Source organism: Lissotriton helveticus, chromosome 1_1 (genome assembly GCF_964261635.1).
Source record: "Lissotriton helveticus chromosome 1_1, aLisHel1.1, whole genome shotgun sequence".
NCBI lineage: Eukaryota > Metazoa > Chordata > Amphibia > Caudata > Salamandridae > Lissotriton > Lissotriton helveticus.
In genome coordinates, this window is record NC_136057.1 from 340428863 (window position 1) to 340446439 (window position 17577).

Below are 17577 nucleotides of genomic sequence, written 5' to 3' on the forward strand. Positions count from 1 at the left end.
TTTATTTATTACTTATCTTTTTACGTAAATTAGTTATAACATTTTAAGTACTTAATTTCTTAGCTGTATTGCTGTTTTTGTTAGCTCTTCCAAATGTAATACATTAATTTTTCTGAGGAAAGAACTAATGTTTTAGCCAATCTACTAAAGTGAGCCAGTAATTCCTCGCCACATACACCACTTTATCTTACATGGGTCAACATTTTTGGGCTTTGTGGGAACTCAGCCACAGCTCTCATCAAGACTGTGTTCTCTCTCCTCATTAGCTTAACAGTCCAGTTATCTACAGCTGGCATTTTAATGCATTTCACAAAACTGCACGGTTGAGTCTGATAAATATTTAAGAGTATTTAATGAATCAAAAATGTCTACACTGATATTTGAAGAAAAAAAAGTTTCTTTGCCAAAAATATAACAGCATTATTAGAGGACAAAACTGATATAGTCTGTATATTCTAAATAATGAAAAGTGATATTTGAAGACACAATTAACTAAATTTCAACTTACATTTAAGACATATATAAGTAATATTTCATTAAGATGTCATACTTAATGATAGGGGCATAAGGTACAATCGCTGGTGTTTATGGACAGCAGAGTCATTTTATTGTCTATATTGATAGCATTTAAGACGTTATCATATGTATTTCTGCATGAGGCCTGTGGTTTTAAAATAAGCGGTAGCTAAGGAGCCTGCCTGCTATCTGGAAGTGTAAGATCTCTGAAACATGAGCAGTAGGTCTGCAGTCTAGGGCTATAAAATCAGGGTAATGCAATCAACAAGAGAGAAAGGGTCAAAAGGTCCCTCTTGTACCCCTTAGCAATAATGTATTTCAATCAACAGAAGAGTGACAATATACATTTAAACGAGGACAAAAAGAAAAGAAAATCAAGAAGTAGTTTAGTTTCTACCACCAGAACAAGTACATAGACACTAGGGAGATAGAGTGAGCATGCTTAGTGAAAGAAAAAGAATCCTCAGGCACCAACTTGAAGTCAGTAGCCAGTAGTCTTCATTGGGTTCTTGTTGAGAAAGTAGTATCAAAAAGTGTGATAAACTAAAGTGAATTAAAAGGAGTGTGGACTACTCCCCAAACCGAAACATTCTTTTAATAAGAGGGTAGCTCTAACTCCATTAAAATCAGTGAAAGTAGCGGACGTATGAATGGTTGTATTAATTTGAACCATAAAGTCCTATGAATTAATCAGAAAGAAGGAAAGAGAAATGGGTCGACATGTTTCTGCTAATGAGCCAATAGTCAGCTCAGCATTCGTCAGGACCAAGAAGTCCTCACTCCGCGGTTGACGCACACTAAGGTGCCAAAAACCAAAGGTGTGGGACATCAAACTATACAACCTTATGTGTGATAGTTGCACAGGTGTTGTCTCCTATGGCCTCTCCGGATTTTGAGAGACAGGGAATTAGTCAATTGGTAGTGCAGGTACCCCTTAGGCTTGTGGCAGGGGGAATCCTTCACGCCCAGAGTATTTGCTACCGGGCGACTGCCCGCCGTAAACACCTAAAGCGTCCACATCCACAGCCCGAGCTACCCTCTTATTAAAAGAATGTTTCGGTTTGGGGAGTCTATGTACTTGTTCTGGTGGTAGAAACTAAACTACTTCTTGATTTTCTTTTCTTTTTGTCCTCGTTTAAATTTATATTGTCACTCTTCTGTTGATTGAAATATAAAATCAGGGTAACCTGAAGCACAGCTTTGCTGTCTATATTTTAGGAGTGAGAGATAGGTGTCATGTTTTTATTTTGTCATTCTGCCTTTTTTCAAAGTGTTTCTCGTCACTGAATATGTCTGTGAGGCAGTTGGGAGCATCAGAATGGGAAAATGAAAAGAATTGGAAAACTGAATGATGGACTGCACCTTTGACATTTTGAAAAGAAAATGATAGGAGGGTATTTTAAATTGCATACATATAGTAAATGAACTGCCTTTAAACCTATTGTTTTACTCTAGGGAAGGGCGAGCTTGTTTGACACACAATGAAAGTGCTGGAATTTGTTAAGCGTGCCCTTTCAGACTGCCTGTAAAACTCAGACACTAATGGATTTTTTGTCAATTCATTTTAGAATTGTTCTGTAAAATGCAACATTTTGACATATTTTTTCATACGTCTATTATGAGTGTTGCTTCCTCTGTGTAATACGATGCAGTGATTGATTATTCCTCCCCCTGAAAGTTCAGCATTGGGAATATTGCTTCCTCTGTGTAATATGGTGCAGTGATAATTCCTCCCCCCTGAAAGTTTAGTATTGGGAGTGTTGCTTCCTCTGTATAATATGGTGCAGTGATTATGACACCCCTCTGAAAGTTCAGTATTGGGGTGTTGCTTCCTCTGTGTAATATGGTGCAGTGACTATTCCTCTCCCCTGAAAGATCAGTATTGGGAGTGTTGCTTCCTCAGTGTAATATGGTGCAATAACTATTCCTCCCCCCTGGAAGTTCAGCATTGGGAATGTTGCTTCCTCTGTGTAATATGGTGCAGTGATTATGACTCCCCTCTGAAAGTTTAGTATTGGGAGTGTTGCTTCCTCTGTATAATATGGTGCAGTGATAATTCCTCCCCCCTGAAAGTTTAGTATTGGGAGTGTTGCTTCCTCTGTATAATATGGTGCAGTGATTATGACTCCCCTCTGAAAGTTCAGTATTGGGGTGTTGCTTCCTCAGTGTAATATGGTGCAGTGACTATTCCTCTCCCCTGAAAGATCAGTATTGGGAGTGTTGCTTCCTCAGTGTAATATGGTGCAGTAACTATTCCTCCCCCCTGAAAGTTCAGAATTGGGAATGTTGCTTCCTCTGTGTAATATGGTGCAGTGATAATTCCTCCCCCCTGAAAGTTTAGTATTGGGAGTGTGGCTTCCTCTGTATAATATGGTGCAGTGATTATGACACCCCTCTGAAAGTTCAGTATTGGGGTGTTGCTTCCTCTGTGTAATATGGTGCAGTGACTATTCCTCTCCCCTGAAAGATCAGTATTGGGAGTGTTGCTTCCTCAGTGTAATATGGTGCAATAACTATTCCTCCCCCCTGGAAGTTCAGCATTGGGAATGTTGCTTCCTCTGTGTAATATGGTGCAGTGATAATTCCTCCCCCTGAAAGTTTAGTATTGGGAGTGTGGCTTCCTCTGTATAATATGGTGCAGTGATTATGACACCCCTCTGAAAGTTCAGTATTGGGGTGTTGCTTCCTCTGTGTAATATGGTGCAGTGACTATTCCTCTCCCCTGAAAGATCAGTATTGGGAGTGTTGCTTCCTCAGTGTAATATGGTGCAATAACTATTCCTCCCCCCTGGAAGTTCAGCATTGGGAATGTTGCTTCCTCTGTGTAATATGGTGCAGTGATAATTCCTCCCCCCTGAAAGTTTAGTATTGGGAGTGTTGCTTCCTCTGTATAATATGGTGCGGTGATTATGACACCCCTCTGAAAGTTCAGTATTGGGGTGTTGCTTCCTCTGTGTAATATGGTGCAGTGACTATTCCTCTCCCCTGAAAGATCAGTATTGGGAGTGTTGCTTCCTCTGTGTAATATGGTGCAGTGACTATTCCTCCCCCCTGGAAGTTCAGCATTGGGAATGTTGCTTCCTCTGTGTAATATGGTGCAGTGATAATTCCTCCCCCCTGAAAGTTTAGTATTGGGAGTGTTGCTTCCTCTGTATAATATGGTGCGGTGATTATGACACCCCTCTGAAAGTTCAGTATTGGGGTGTTGCTTCCTCTGTGTAATATGGTGCAGTGACTATTCCTCTCCCCTGAAAGATCAGTATTGGGAGTGTTGCTTCCTCAGTGTAATATGGTGCAATAACTATTCCTCCCCCCTGGAAGTTCAGCATTGGGAATGTTGCTTCCTCTGTGTAATATGGTGCAGTGATAATTCCTCCCCCCTGAAAGTTTAGTATTGGGAGTGTTGCTTCCTCTGTATAATATGGTGCGGTGATTATGACACCCCTCTGAAAGTTCAGTATTGGGGTGTTGCTTCCTCTGTGTAATATGGTGCAGTGACTATTTCTCCCCCCTGAAAGTTCAGTATTGGGAGTGTTGCTTCCTCTGTGTAATATGGTGCAGTGACTATTTCTCCCCCCTGAAAGTTTAGTATTGGGAGTGTTGCTTCCTCTGTGTAATATGGTGCAGTGACTATTCCTCCCCCCTGAAAGTTCAGTATTGGGAGTGTTGCTTCCTCTGTGTAATATGGTGCAGTGACTATTTCTCCCCCCTGAAAGTTCAGTATTGGGAGTGTTGCTTCCTCTGTGTAATATGGTGCAGTGACTATTTCTCCCCCCTGAAAGTTTAGTATTGGGAGTACTGCTTCCTCTGTGTAATATGGTGCAGTGACTATTCCTCCCCCCTGAAAGTTCAGTATTGGGAGTGTTGCTTCCTCTGTGTAATATGGTGCAGTGACTATTTCTCCCCCCTGAAAGTTCAGTATTGGGAGTGTTGCTTCCTCTGTGTAATATGGTGCAGTGACTATTTCTCCCCCCTGAAAGTTTAGTATTGGGAGTACTGCTTCCTCTGTGTAATATGGTGCAGTGACTATTCCTCCCCCCTGAAAGTTTAGTATTGGGAGTACTGCTTCCTCTGTGTTATATGGTGCGTGATTATCACACCCCTCTAAAAGTTCAATATCTTTAGTGTTGCTTCCTCTGTGTAATATGGAAAAGCAATTATCCCTCCCCCCTGAAAGTACAATATTTGAGTGTCACTTCTTCAGTGTAATATGGACTAGTGGTGGCATTGCGTGGTGGAGGTTCTGTCAACATGTGCCACAAGGAGTGAAAGAAACATTGTGGGAATGAGCTAAACATATTGGTGTGCACTGACCTAACATCAAACACGTTTTCAATGAGACATAACCAGTCATGTAGCTCAGTTCCATACAGACTGCTTCCGTTAACATACAAAGAAATGTTGTGTATCTCAGAAATGAACTACAAGGCGTGCATGAAAGAAAAGGGCGAGATCTCACAATACGGAAACACGAAGGCAGAGTATCAAAAGTCTGAGTTCCTCACCTTGGAATCCTGGCGGGCACACAATGAGGGCTTGCTGGAAGGGGTCAGGCCGTGTACAAATCTGTGCCGTCCCCGCTGGCAGGGGCATGCTTCGCTGGGCCACCGCAGCCATGGATGCCGCCGAAGGCTGGTAGAGTGCAGATTGGTAATTTAGTATGGAGACTTCAGGATTGGTTAGGGTAAGGGTGGCACTTGTGGTGGTGGGAGCCAGGTTGTTGGCCTAAAGGAATGGTGGGAATCAAACAACGACAACAAGAACAATGACAACAATGAGGGAAGAGCAACACAAACCAGAGAGCCAACGACAACTCAAACATAAGGGGACGGCAAACAAGCAAAGGAAAACCAAAGAGCAATAGGGATAAAGTGAGAGTGGCCTACGGCTAGAACTAGAAGAAAGAGCCTCATTCAGCCCTACTGAACGCAACTCTGCACCCTGGGAAAGGCCCACTGGGACACCAGAAAAGAGAACAAGGATGTAGAGGACGCAGACAATCAAAAGAGACAAACTGGGAGACCAATGTAGGATACCAGATGTAGCGTGAATACAAACTGGTTTAAAGAGACAGATGTGTAATAATTATTGTAAGGAATTTTATTTTAAAAAATCACGATACAGATATATATGGATGACACTCTTAATGAAAGCATATGATGGTCAATATAGGTGTGAAATATAGGTGTAAGAGATTTCAAAATTAGATGGAACAGATTAAGAGATGGGACATTTAAAATAAACATCAGAGAATTGAGAACATTTAAAAAGACAAACAACATGATTGACTTTAAAATCAAAGATATATGACGAAACAGTTAGTTTAAAGAAATAAATGTATGCAATATGGAAGAGTTGTCATTTAAAGAGAAGGATTGGTATATGGTAATTTAGGAATGGGGTAGTATGTTTGATCCAGGGGAGCACATTAGCACAAGCATCATTTAGGGAGTGAAATGGTAGAACTGATTAAGGGATGCAAGTGGAGGTGGCAAGGGAGATGGGAATATTTATTTGGTGGCAGACAATGGATATTTCAATTACCATGTTAGGGAGGAAGATGGTAGAATTGATTAGGAGGGAGAGAGACTGGGAGAAGAATATCAGTGGAGGAGAGATTATTGGATTGATGAGCCAGATAGGCTGAAATACGAAGAATTGGAAAGGTAGGCGAATGATGTGTGTGGCAAACAGATGGGAAGATAGAAAGGACACCTTTTGCTGTTTTTGCCTGAGTCAAAAAAGCTTTGAAAAAGCCTGCCCACAGGTGTATTGAGAACAGGGGTGGTGAGAATCGAGGGTTAGAGTTTTGGAATGTGTTTCGAAAGACTAAGTGAGTGTATATGAAGTTTGAAAGACTGACAGGGATATGAAGAATTTAAAGATGCAAGGGTTTGCATGGGGAAGAGGTTAAGTCGTAGAGGTAGAGAAAATAACGCGTCATTGACAAACTATTTGTTGGAGAAAAAGAGAAACAAGCAGACTTAAGGGACAGAGGTTTGGCAGAAGAGAGATGAGACATAGATGGACACATGGCGGAAGGAAGGAGAACGACATCTAAACCAGTAAATGAGGGACACCAAGGATAACTATTTTGATACAAGGGAAACATTACGAGAAACTAATTATAATTAAAAGGTCATAAGTCAGGAATATCAGAGAACGCATCAGATTGAAACACAGGAATACACGGACAGTAAAGGATGTAATGCAGAAGGAAAGGAGAGCAGAGGAGGTAGAGCTGAACAAAACAGAAACAAATTTGATGCGCTGAAGAACTGATACAAAAAAGTCAAGCATTGAAATGGCATGGAGAAGAGGACAGTCATGGACACAGACTGGTGAAGACAAACATGGAAGTGAAAAATATTTCAAAGAGATCAATGGAAAAGAACAGTGTTAATGTCCCACAACCTGATGAGGCGTGACTACAAATGGGCTGCCTGTAGGACACGGCCATTCTGGAATTAAAACACAAAAGCTAGGCCTGGTTCTCACAGCCCCGTGAGACGCCCCATCACCACACTCCAAATATTCTTCGACTTTCTCTCCAGCTAGATGGTATCCGAAACATACAGTCACCTTGTGTTTTTCGCTGTAAAAGACAGTAAGCGTTCTTACGCATTTATAGAGCCTACTACAGAGGCAGAGTTCCTCAGGAATAGAACCTGTTACACTCAGGTGACCATTCATCTGAGGTGTATCAGGTTTGGAGTCAGGACATTTCCTACTGACACACTTTGTGATCTTGGGCCAGTGACAGTTACTTAGCAGTGCATAATGAGTGCACTATTGCATAAATCACAATATCCAGAAGCTGAATGTAAGTCTGGATTAAATCCCTTTTAGAGCCCCAGGATACGAAGGCATAGACATGATAACATCTGAAGTATATGCACCTTATATAGTCAGCAGGTTGATTACTTTAAGTGACTAGGCCAAAATTACAGTGAGTGTCAGCTGGAAGTACAAATTCAAACTAAGGGTCCCTGCCATACAAACCCAATCTATTTGGTGGCACCCTGGCCCTCTTGCAGGATCTACCATCGTAAGCAGAAGTGCCCCCACCAATTCTGTGCTGCCAATTACCCAAATTTGCCGTACACTTATCACCAATGACAGAACATCTTAAGCTGAACAGGCGGCAGCACAATACACTTTTTCTTGCTGTCATCTGACCAGTCACCTGGCTGTGTATAAAGTTCATAGCACGGGGCATTACCTCGTGTCTTATCCTAGCTTCTGCTGCCTGCATCTCCCGAATGCCATTCTGAATCCGCCGCTTCAGATGAATCAGCAATGGAGGAAAAGAAATGTCTGGTGTTAGAGGCGGTCGGTGGTGAGGTGGCATGGCATGAGAACATGGGAGAAGCGGCATCACAATGTTAGGAACAAGACACTGTGGGACACGCGCAACCCTTCAGACTGGCTCTCCACCAATAAACATGATCTTTGGCTTCTAACTTTTGAAAGTTCTACATCCTCTATCTGTGCAGGATCTTCAAGTCTTTGTATTTCCTTGTAGACCACATGCTGAAGTCCTGTCTCCTCTCAGTGACAACTTTTTAGTTATCCCCCACACATACCACATCCACGGTTCTCGAAAGTGCTGTAGAACCACCATGCAACTCTTTAACTTGCTGCATCCTTAATTTCTATAACACTCTGAAGTCTTGTACAGTAACCACTATTTCTGTAGCTCCTTGAAGCAATATATTCCCATATCTGTAACTCCCTGACGTCTTGTATTTACCTAATATACCTATATATGTGTGTGTATCTATCCATCTATCTCTCTCTCTCTCTCTCTCTCTCTCTCTCTCTCTCTCTATATATATATATATATATATATATATATATATATATATATATATATATATATATATTGACAAAGGCTTTTTTATAAGCCGAAATGCGTCTCTCTTACCTCATGGGTTGAAACATGTTTATTCAATCATGTCAATCTTGGGCACTAGAATACAGGAGAGACGCGTTTCGGCAGTAACACTACCTTTTCCAATCTAAAGTGTGCCATGTTGGTGCTCCATTTAAAACATCAGAAACGATAGGCATAGACAATACACTACCACTAGCAGCAAGATAACAAACATGAGGGGACACGTAAGACATTTCAAACAGCAACAAACATTATACTCTTAAATGAATTCACTATAAAACAATATCCAGCCCGTGCCACTGAGCGCCGTAACTGCAGTCAGTAAAGTCCATATTTGTTACATAGATCCCAGCTCACACTCTTGAAACACCGGATTTGAACAGTTCAAGTCCTTTACTGCAGAAATCTAAAAAATCTTTAAATGCACGCGAGGCTTAGTTCATTTGTTAAGATGAGCACTTAAAACAACGTGAATACAGCAGTGCTGCTTCACATATCCAGAGACTCCTTCAAATGAACCCCAGTTCATCTGTTAGGGACGCTCGGCCCTCGTAATCCCAATGAATTCTCACACACTGCTCTGCGAGTCCCATGATTCTGTATTCACAAGGACTGCAGCACTGAATGAAAGCATTATTCATGTGTGCGGTGTGATTCGATCCCACAATCAGTGTTACCCCACCGCATTAAAAGATTGCTAGGTTTAGCCCTGACTCCTTCCTTCCTCACATGTGTGTCTTGACTTCATCATCCAGCATGGGAATGCAGGCCACACACTTCCATGCCTGGGGAAGCTGTATCTACTCTACATTTTCTTTTTTTTTACGGAGTTTTATATGGCGCGAACTTGACTTGAAGGTATCGGGTATCAGAGCGCTTTACATAGCACCAGTTGCGTTACAAGCGTACACTCAAGTGGTAGGTTGGCCACACTCCCTTCTGACACAGAAAAAGGGTCTGTTATGGACTATTAATTCACAACAATGAGTATGCTGCCACCACTGCTTCATGTCAACAGCCTGGGAGGCGGACAGTCGTCCCATGTCGACAAGAGAGGGTACTGCCATGACATCACCATGGACAGGCTTCGGCCTGTTAGCTGTGCATGTCAAAACTCAAGATTCTAGTTTTAGGTGCAGCTGTGTCACTCAGGGCAGGGGTACATGCCCCTGTCCCATGAAGGGGACATTTTCATCCCACCAAACTGAATGGTTCAAAATGCACAAAACTCTACGTTAATGGTACTACCCTATGTTATGTATATTTAAAAATCAAAAGAAAATGCCTCGCAAACTGAAATCTCACGTCTGGGTTTTACTGCCTGATTTTGCAAAGTGCGCCAGCTGAGCATCTTGCCCTATATTCTGGAGGAACATTGAAACATTTAAGAGAGACTTAAGAAATCTGAAGCTTTTCATTTTCCCATTTAATCCAGAGAGGAGACAAAGTTTTAAGAGGGAGAAAAGTAACACCTTGGCATGTGTGCCTTTAAAACTAAGTAACATTGCTGTCTGTAGGAAGTTACTGAGAATCCTGCTTTAGGGAGCAGAGTTACCTGCCACTATGATGGGGACATAGCTCCTCTTCATTTTATTTCCACACAATACCCATCCTTCCATCCTTTTGCTTCTATGCTTTGCCCACACTGATTCACAATTTGCTAGATCTCTTTTCCAACTCAACTCTTATAAAGATCTGGGGATAGGAGACGGTTAGTGAGCGTGTGCAGCCACGCTTTCCCAAACCATTCCTTCTCAAATCTGCAGCCCTTCACATTTTGTTCCCATATTCCCCCAACCTATCTCTGTGTTCTTTCCACCTCATCTTCAAGTCGCTCTCCATAACAATTCCCATCCTTAGCTCCCCTTTTAATCTCAGTCTCTGCATCCTCACACCTCCTGTTCTTTCTTGGGCGCTGGAGGCATGGCCAGTATGCTGTGGTCACTTGAAGTGCATCCACGACTGCAGGCAGAAGAAACAATCCACTTTTAAGAGTTTTCTCTCTGTCACTTACAATGTATCAATTTGAAGGTGTGCCTGGATGCCCTGCTCAAGCACACTAATTCTATATATTTTACCCACTTTCTTTACCTTTCTTATAGCTCCCTCTGTCCATAGATTCCATACTCTTCCGTTAATACCTCTTTAACCTGCTCTCATTGCCACAATATCAGTCATTTGTCACTGAATCTCAGGTCTCTTCTAGCTGAGTGACTGTCGGATAGTCCTCTCCTGGTTGCAGATCCTGTTTCTCTCCAGCCCTCTTACACCATCATAAGTCATTCACCCCCCTTCCCCGGTGTTTTCCCTTTAAACGTCACGGGCAGGCAGCCTTCACCTTCTTTTAGACACTACTTCTCATCAGACCTGTACCCCTTCTCCCGCAATCAGTCTTTCATTCCTCTTCCTGAGGTCTCTGTTCTCTTGAAATCCCACCTCACCTGGTTGTGGACACTGTTGAGCTGGTTGTTGAAGGTCATGGTTAGGTTGGTGGACGTGCTTGGTGCCACATGGGTGATGAACGGCGTCTTGCTCTGGTTCACAGTGTCGTATAAATTGACCCTTCTCTTGCAGATCTCCATGTTCTGAAAGCAGGACTTGACACTGGCGAGAGAGATATTGTGGATTAAGAGAAAGAAGTGAAAGGACAATTGAGATAGTAGGAAATCACCTAAGTAAAGTTTTTTATGGACACAGTGTGAGGTGAGGTCACCATAAAGGTATCCCCAAAGGGCTTGAGATCACACAGGTCCTATTAAGGTCTATCTCACAGTCAAAGAAAACAGGGTATTGCAACCCGTCATGGATCTGCTAGGTTAGGGCCCAAACAATGCATAATCAATAGGCATTGTCAATACAGTGCAGTCATTGTCACATGCACTAAAAACAAAATATCCAGTAACTGCTGTTCTGTGGTTGTTTATGGGGAGTCAAACAAGGCAAAGCCCCAAATGAGAAACTCTTTACCTACTTGCCCTTAAATGCCCTCTTTTTGCGGAGTGCATGGCCTCCCCATCCTGTCCTTTCCCACGCCCCCACCTGTGATTCTCTCCTTCCAGGAATGGTCTATCCAGTTCCAACCACTTACATGGATCTCGCCATTTCCTAGCAATGTCTTCCTGAAGGAAGTTCCTTTACACACTGCAGATAATAATAGGTGATACAAAAACACACGCTTCGTTACTGGCAGAAAATAACATAAAATGCGAAGGCCTCCTATACTGTGGCAATTTTTTTTAATTAAATGAATCTCAAATTATTTTCCACACAGTTTTAGTCAAAATGTCTTCATTTCACTTGAGAAACATCCATGTGTCAAATAAAGATAAGGCTCCTAAGTAGTGCAAAAAAACAACGAAATTATTGCAGAATGTCAAAAGTTCATGGAAATATCTCGACGTTTATGGTACGGTAGCAACAAAGTGACAACACCCATTGCACCCTTATGGTGGGCAAAACAGTATGGATTACCTCCATCTTCAGGCACTGGGTTGAAAAATTGCAGATCCATTAAACTGCTTTGGGTTCCCACCCTGCCGCTGTGCTCTGCTCACTTCCGGCTCAGTGTCTACTGTACGACATTTCAATACCTTTCAGTGTGCTTTCCATCTGAGGAAAATCTACCCTGTCCAGGATCCTGCCAGCCTGCCCCTGACACCACAACCACAGTCTGCTCTATCCTCCTGTCCGCACACACACTGTCCCTGGTGTTTGCCCTTCTAAGGCAGAGAACAGAAACAGTGTAAGTAGAAGAGTAAGAATCGTCTTTTCCAGTGACCCAGGCAAAGATGAAGAAACTAGGGAGAGCAACAAGGGAAGCTGTAGTTGATGTGAATAACTGCACTATTACAGCTGCTCTGGTGTGCCCTGATCCTGATGATTACTATATTGGTATGAATATAGACTTGGAGTGTGAAAACATTTGTTTTAAAATTTGGACGAAAACAGAAATTACATATTGTATTGATTGTTGGTAAATGTTCATCATAACTTTAACACTTTGGATTATTAAATTGTCAGGGAGTTTCTGACACACCTGTTTCTTTTACTCTTATTTGACTTATTTCACCCTTTATTCACTGCTTTTTATGATGGCTTATCTTTTTACGATTATCTTTTTCCCTTCATGGTGTTGGTTTCTTAATGAGAACTGATTCTCTCCTGTGGCAGAAGGATTTAGGCACTGATCCACACATGCAGCAGAGGACACAGTTATTTTTTCTCACGTACTTGATTTAACTCGGGCCGTTACAACTTGTAGATTCATACATGGTTTTCGTACTGTTTAAACTAAGTCATTGCATTTCCTGATTTATATTGTGCATGTTTTTTCTTCACTGTTTTATGCTTAATTTTTGTGTATTGTAATTATGACATACTACTTAGAGGATATTGATCAGCGATTCTCATGTTTTCTTTGCTATATGATGTATGTTCATACTTTTTTCCTGATCATAGTCACTTTCTGTTCACGGAGTGTGGGAATTTGTATTTTATTTTATGTTACTGAAGAATAATGATTTGGCCCTGATAAAGCGACCTTGATGTCGTGAAACACATGTTGGCCCCTTTTCTGTTGAAGCTAAAAAAAATTGAGATACTTGAATCAATAAAGATTCCTCCTTCTTTTGTTCTCTTGATGACGAATTTAAATATTTAAGTTATCCATTGTTCCTGTATCCAGAAAACTACTGAACATTAATCTGGATAGTTCAAATAAAACACTGTACTGCTATTTCCATGCAGCCAAGCCGGTGTACGATTCGATTCGGAGTACCCTTCACGATGGCGAGCCTGACAAAAAATCCTGGAAAAAAGATTGGCTGCACTCGAGTGTTCTGCAGAATTCCATACATATCCTTACTTTATAAGATGGCGGCCAATTAATCAGGTTTACACTACAAGTCCCAATTCTGGGTTGACTGCGATCCATGTGGGCCTAAATTAAATTCTGCGTTTGGAACTCCATTGCACCAGTCCAGGATACAGTCTTGTCTTCTATTACCCCTCTGCCCATCAAAGGTCAACACCACTCATTGTTGGCATTTACTAAATATCCCTACACTCCCTGCTCATCCATTGGGCCCACTCTCCCAGTTTTATTTCTGGTTCAACTTCTAAGGAGGGCCTAGCAGCTGTAATTTGCTCTTGGGCAGCTCTTTTGTGAAAATGCACTTATGTGCACATTTTAAATGTACTCCTCCAAGATGGGTGTCCTTCATCTTGGAACAGGAAAAAACAAATGGTGATAACGTTATAAGACATGCATGCGCATGTGACTTGATGCTTGTAGAATGTATACATCATCACTCTGTAGCGTCATGAAGCATACGTGTGCATCTGTGACATTTATGGATCTGTGGACATAATTGTACTTTTTTGTTTGTTACTTTTCAGCACTGACAATACCATTTTATTTTTGTCACTACTGAAAATAATTATCAAAAAACATTGTCAAAGGCAATGAGTTTGCCTTTGCAAAGGCAAATGGCAAATGGCAAAATGGCAAAATGCTTTTGGTACAAATGATACTCACAATACATTGAGTATAAAAGCTAGAGTCTACATGCCAACAATGGTAACATGTTATTGATCCTTCCTGTTTACAGTAAATTCGGCAAATGTCTAGTGCTGCTACCTTTAACCTCCCATTAGTTTCTGCAGTATTTTGCCTAAGGTCACCCCAGCGGTGCAAAATAGGCACTAGCTGCCCTCTTGCAAAACATTCCGTATACCCATTAAAACCCAATCCCTGCCAAGAAGCTTCTGCAAGCTCAATCTTACCAGGAGCTCTGTTCTTGTCCCGCAAACTTCATCCTCCCACTTGGCCATCAGCTTTTCCTCCCCCTACAATGGGTGATATCCCATCTCTTTGCATCTTACTTCTTTGAGGACCAAACCCCACTAAGAAAGCCAAAGTCATCCACACTCTTACCCAGAAGCCTCTGCTCCTCTTCTCTACCACTGACGAGAGCCATACCCTCACCTCAGTGTTTGTCTTTTTCCTGCTCGCAAGAGCTGACCTTAGAGCAGCATCTTTCTTGTCATTCTCCGAAAACCAGATTTAAGACATAAAAACATAACCTACTGTGTGCTGTGTGGGAAGTCCAGCAGATGTGTCATGGTGACGAAAGGGCTATTCAGTGTTTCTATGGGGGTTATCCTCTTGTCGGCATCAATTGTTAACATCTTCTTCAACAGATCAATAAACTCCCGTCGGTCTGCCTTTTCAATCAACATATCGCTTCCCTCCAAGTCTGTTGACATATTCACCTATGGATGAAAATGGGAGAAAGTTCACACACTTGAATTCCAAGCTTTGTACCTGAGCACATATGTCCCAGCTTATCCTATGCATAGAGTGTTCTGGTCTTCTCGTTTACAGTGTGTTTACAAGTCTAGGCTGTTAATAGACCCAGTAATCTAGAACACAAAAGAAAACACACCTTAACACTACTCCTCGACCATGGAGTTTCTACACCTGACACTTCTATCTACCATGTTAATGGATTCTGCAACTATACCCTTAGTACTGCACAGTCCAAGGTGTCCACAGGTGTACTCTGTCTTATACATGTAGTAATCCCAAAAGAACCAAAACTTCTGACTTGCAAATTCCGATTTACTCAAACATTTCCATCAGTGGTGCACTATTTTGTACAGCGTATTCCTATAGCTAAAGCGTCAGGTAGTATACTCCGTAGCTAGTTATACTTTCTCCTAAATCATTGTGTAAAGAACCTCCTCAAAAAAAAAATGACAGCCTTGGAGTCCATGGATTACTGTAGTACAGGGAACCTTCTAAAAAGATCCGTACTATGCAGTGTAAACATATACCACTTTCAATAGCTAACAGAATCATTCTCAACTCATAAGGTATATTAGAATCCCCCAAATCCCTTTATCCAGCTTGTAAACCCCTTACGGGCGGGCTTTTACAGTACAGAAGATACCTTACAAAAATCCCCCATGTTATAGTCTTCAGTAGAACCTTGCGCAGCATGTCCAATAGGGCAGTAAGAACTTCTGTAACTCTTTTGCTATAACACAATATTTCATTGGTTTCTCGTACACTGTAGTTAGAGCCACTCAAACACTGATTAGTTTCCACATAATTATGGATTTGGTGCATTAAGCACATGATATGCCTCCTTCAACAAAAAGATGTTTCTAATAGCCCAAACGAATCAAATGTTACTAAGGACACCGCACATGCATATACTATCCTGTGAAGCAGTGACGCCTACGGAAGGGAAGGGTATCCAAACTATCCTTATTTGTGTCTAAAGCCCACAGGACCTTAGGGGATGCACTTAAAAAGACTCACAGGGTGTTGGGGGGAGGCTAACAAAAGGGTCCAGTCCCAGGTGCTACTGCTCTGCTCGTCAGCTGGGAAGTTGCAGGAAAGGGCTTTTGTTGCTAGTTGTCTTCCTGTCACCCTTATGACCCTTGGAGTTTATATCTTTATCCTGGGCACAAGAGGGAGCAGTCCAGTTCTTACGGGTTCATCTCAGGTAACGGACAACAGGTTCAGTCCTCTTCTGTGTTTCCTCAGATTCAGCAGTTGTCTGAAGTGAGTTTCTGGAGATGCCAACTTTAAGCCTGGCACCAGCTGGTGGGTGGCAATGACTCCTAAACACACCACAATCAATGGGGTAAAAGGTCCTGGACCCAACCCTAATTATTTTGGGAATTTTCAAGATGGCGAAAGTGTTCAGTCACACTGAAGTTGGGCTCAGAGGGCTAGGGGTATGTGGGGGGCGTACTATGAGAAGTCTAGAGTCCTCCATATCTAACACTAAATGCACTTTGAGGCAGCCACTGTACCCACTATAAGCCCAGAGATGGAGGTCTGGTGGGACAAAAGCATGGTTCTTCAGCAATCAGACAGTAGATACATTAGAATTGTCTTGGCATCCTGTTCTTTCCCTTTCAATTGTTGCATGTGGCTCAGTAGACCCGTCAAGCAGGATTTAACACGGTTCTGTCAAAAGGAGTCCCACAGCCCCACCCTGCATATTCTGCAAAGCTCAGAGTAGCCATCTCTGCCCATTCAGGTCAGACTACTGTTTGCTCCTGGCAGGCATTTCACAACTTTTTCACCCCTATTCAAATGATAATCACTATCTGGGAAAAGTGGTAGAGGGAATGCAAATTAGCCTCCAGTCACTTCAGGCAGCAAAAAGATAACTTTCTAAAACTAACTTTGATCTGTCTAAAGGGTTTCTTTTGATAAGTCGAATTGCAGGTTTTACACTGCTACAGTAAGGCTACGCAGGGAAGGTCTGGACCCATGTTTGCCCTGCCAATGTAGTGCATGGCACAGTAGGTGCAGCAGTTCACTAGTGGCATGTAACTTTCAGGCCCTGTGTGCATTTTGTAACATATAATAGGGAATTATAGGCATGTTAAATATACCAATTAGCAGTTTGCAAATTTGATAATGCTAAAACGAGGAGCACAGCCACTTTAACTAGTGGTTAGCAGGGGTAAAGTGTACAGAGTTCTAAAGCCAGCAACAACATAGAGTTTAGCAAAAAACAGACAAGTCAGGTGACCATGAAGTAAAGGCGGATTTCCTACATAACCTCTTGCTACTTACGCTTTTGTAGTGTGCAACCTAGTTCAACTATTATTGCGGTACAGTGCAAACTACTGTTGCTCATTTTACTGAGCAGTTCAACCCACTCAAACATGGTACTGAACAGGGCAATCCATCCCAAGTCATTTTTCTGTACAGTGTCAAAGTCAAAGTCAAAAAGTACTTTATTCGGCTAAAAAAGATATAACCATAAAAGCAACAGCAGTCATATTTCATTTACAGTTCTCAGTATTACATCAATGAAGGAGGATATTTAAAACAATACATAGTATTTACACTGTTACATTTCGTTCAAGTGAAGCGACTTCCTAAATTTAAAAACCTGTTTAAAATACTCAATTAACGAAGCCACAGTAAAAACATTGTCCATTTTTTGCAGTTCTAAATACGCTAGGCGACACCTGTTCACATTCATTTCCTTTAAAATGGGAACAATCAATTTTCTACGAGGCAGTGTATAGAATTTACAAAAAAATAGAACATGTATATTGGATTGCATAGATATTTCATCACAGGGGCATAGAGGAAGTTCTTTGGACCATGAATTCATTACAGGGAAAGT

The 17577-nt window shown here is 41.8% G+C and overlaps 1 protein-coding gene across 2 annotated transcripts in view; it reads right to left on the reverse strand.

Annotated features, from left to right (window-relative positions):
• The window catches only part of HIPK2 (homeodomain interacting protein kinase 2), a 438745-nt gene that overhangs the window by 140304 nt on the left and 280864 nt on the right, over positions 1 to 17577 (reverse strand). The window contains exons 6-9 of one of the 2 annotated variants that reach the window (XM_078673112.1): positions 14502 to 14686; positions 10855 to 11017; positions 7739 to 7798; positions 5022 to 5241 (exon numbers count right to left, since the gene is read on the reverse strand). In XM_078673112.1, the coding sequence (XP_078529238.1) occupies positions 5022 to 5241; positions 7739 to 7798; positions 10855 to 11017; positions 14502 to 14686 (628 nt within the window). The remainder of the gene's footprint in view (positions 1 to 5021; positions 5242 to 7738; positions 7799 to 10854; positions 11018 to 14501; positions 14687 to 17577) is intronic. The other variant, XM_078673119.1, reaches the window with a different exon arrangement.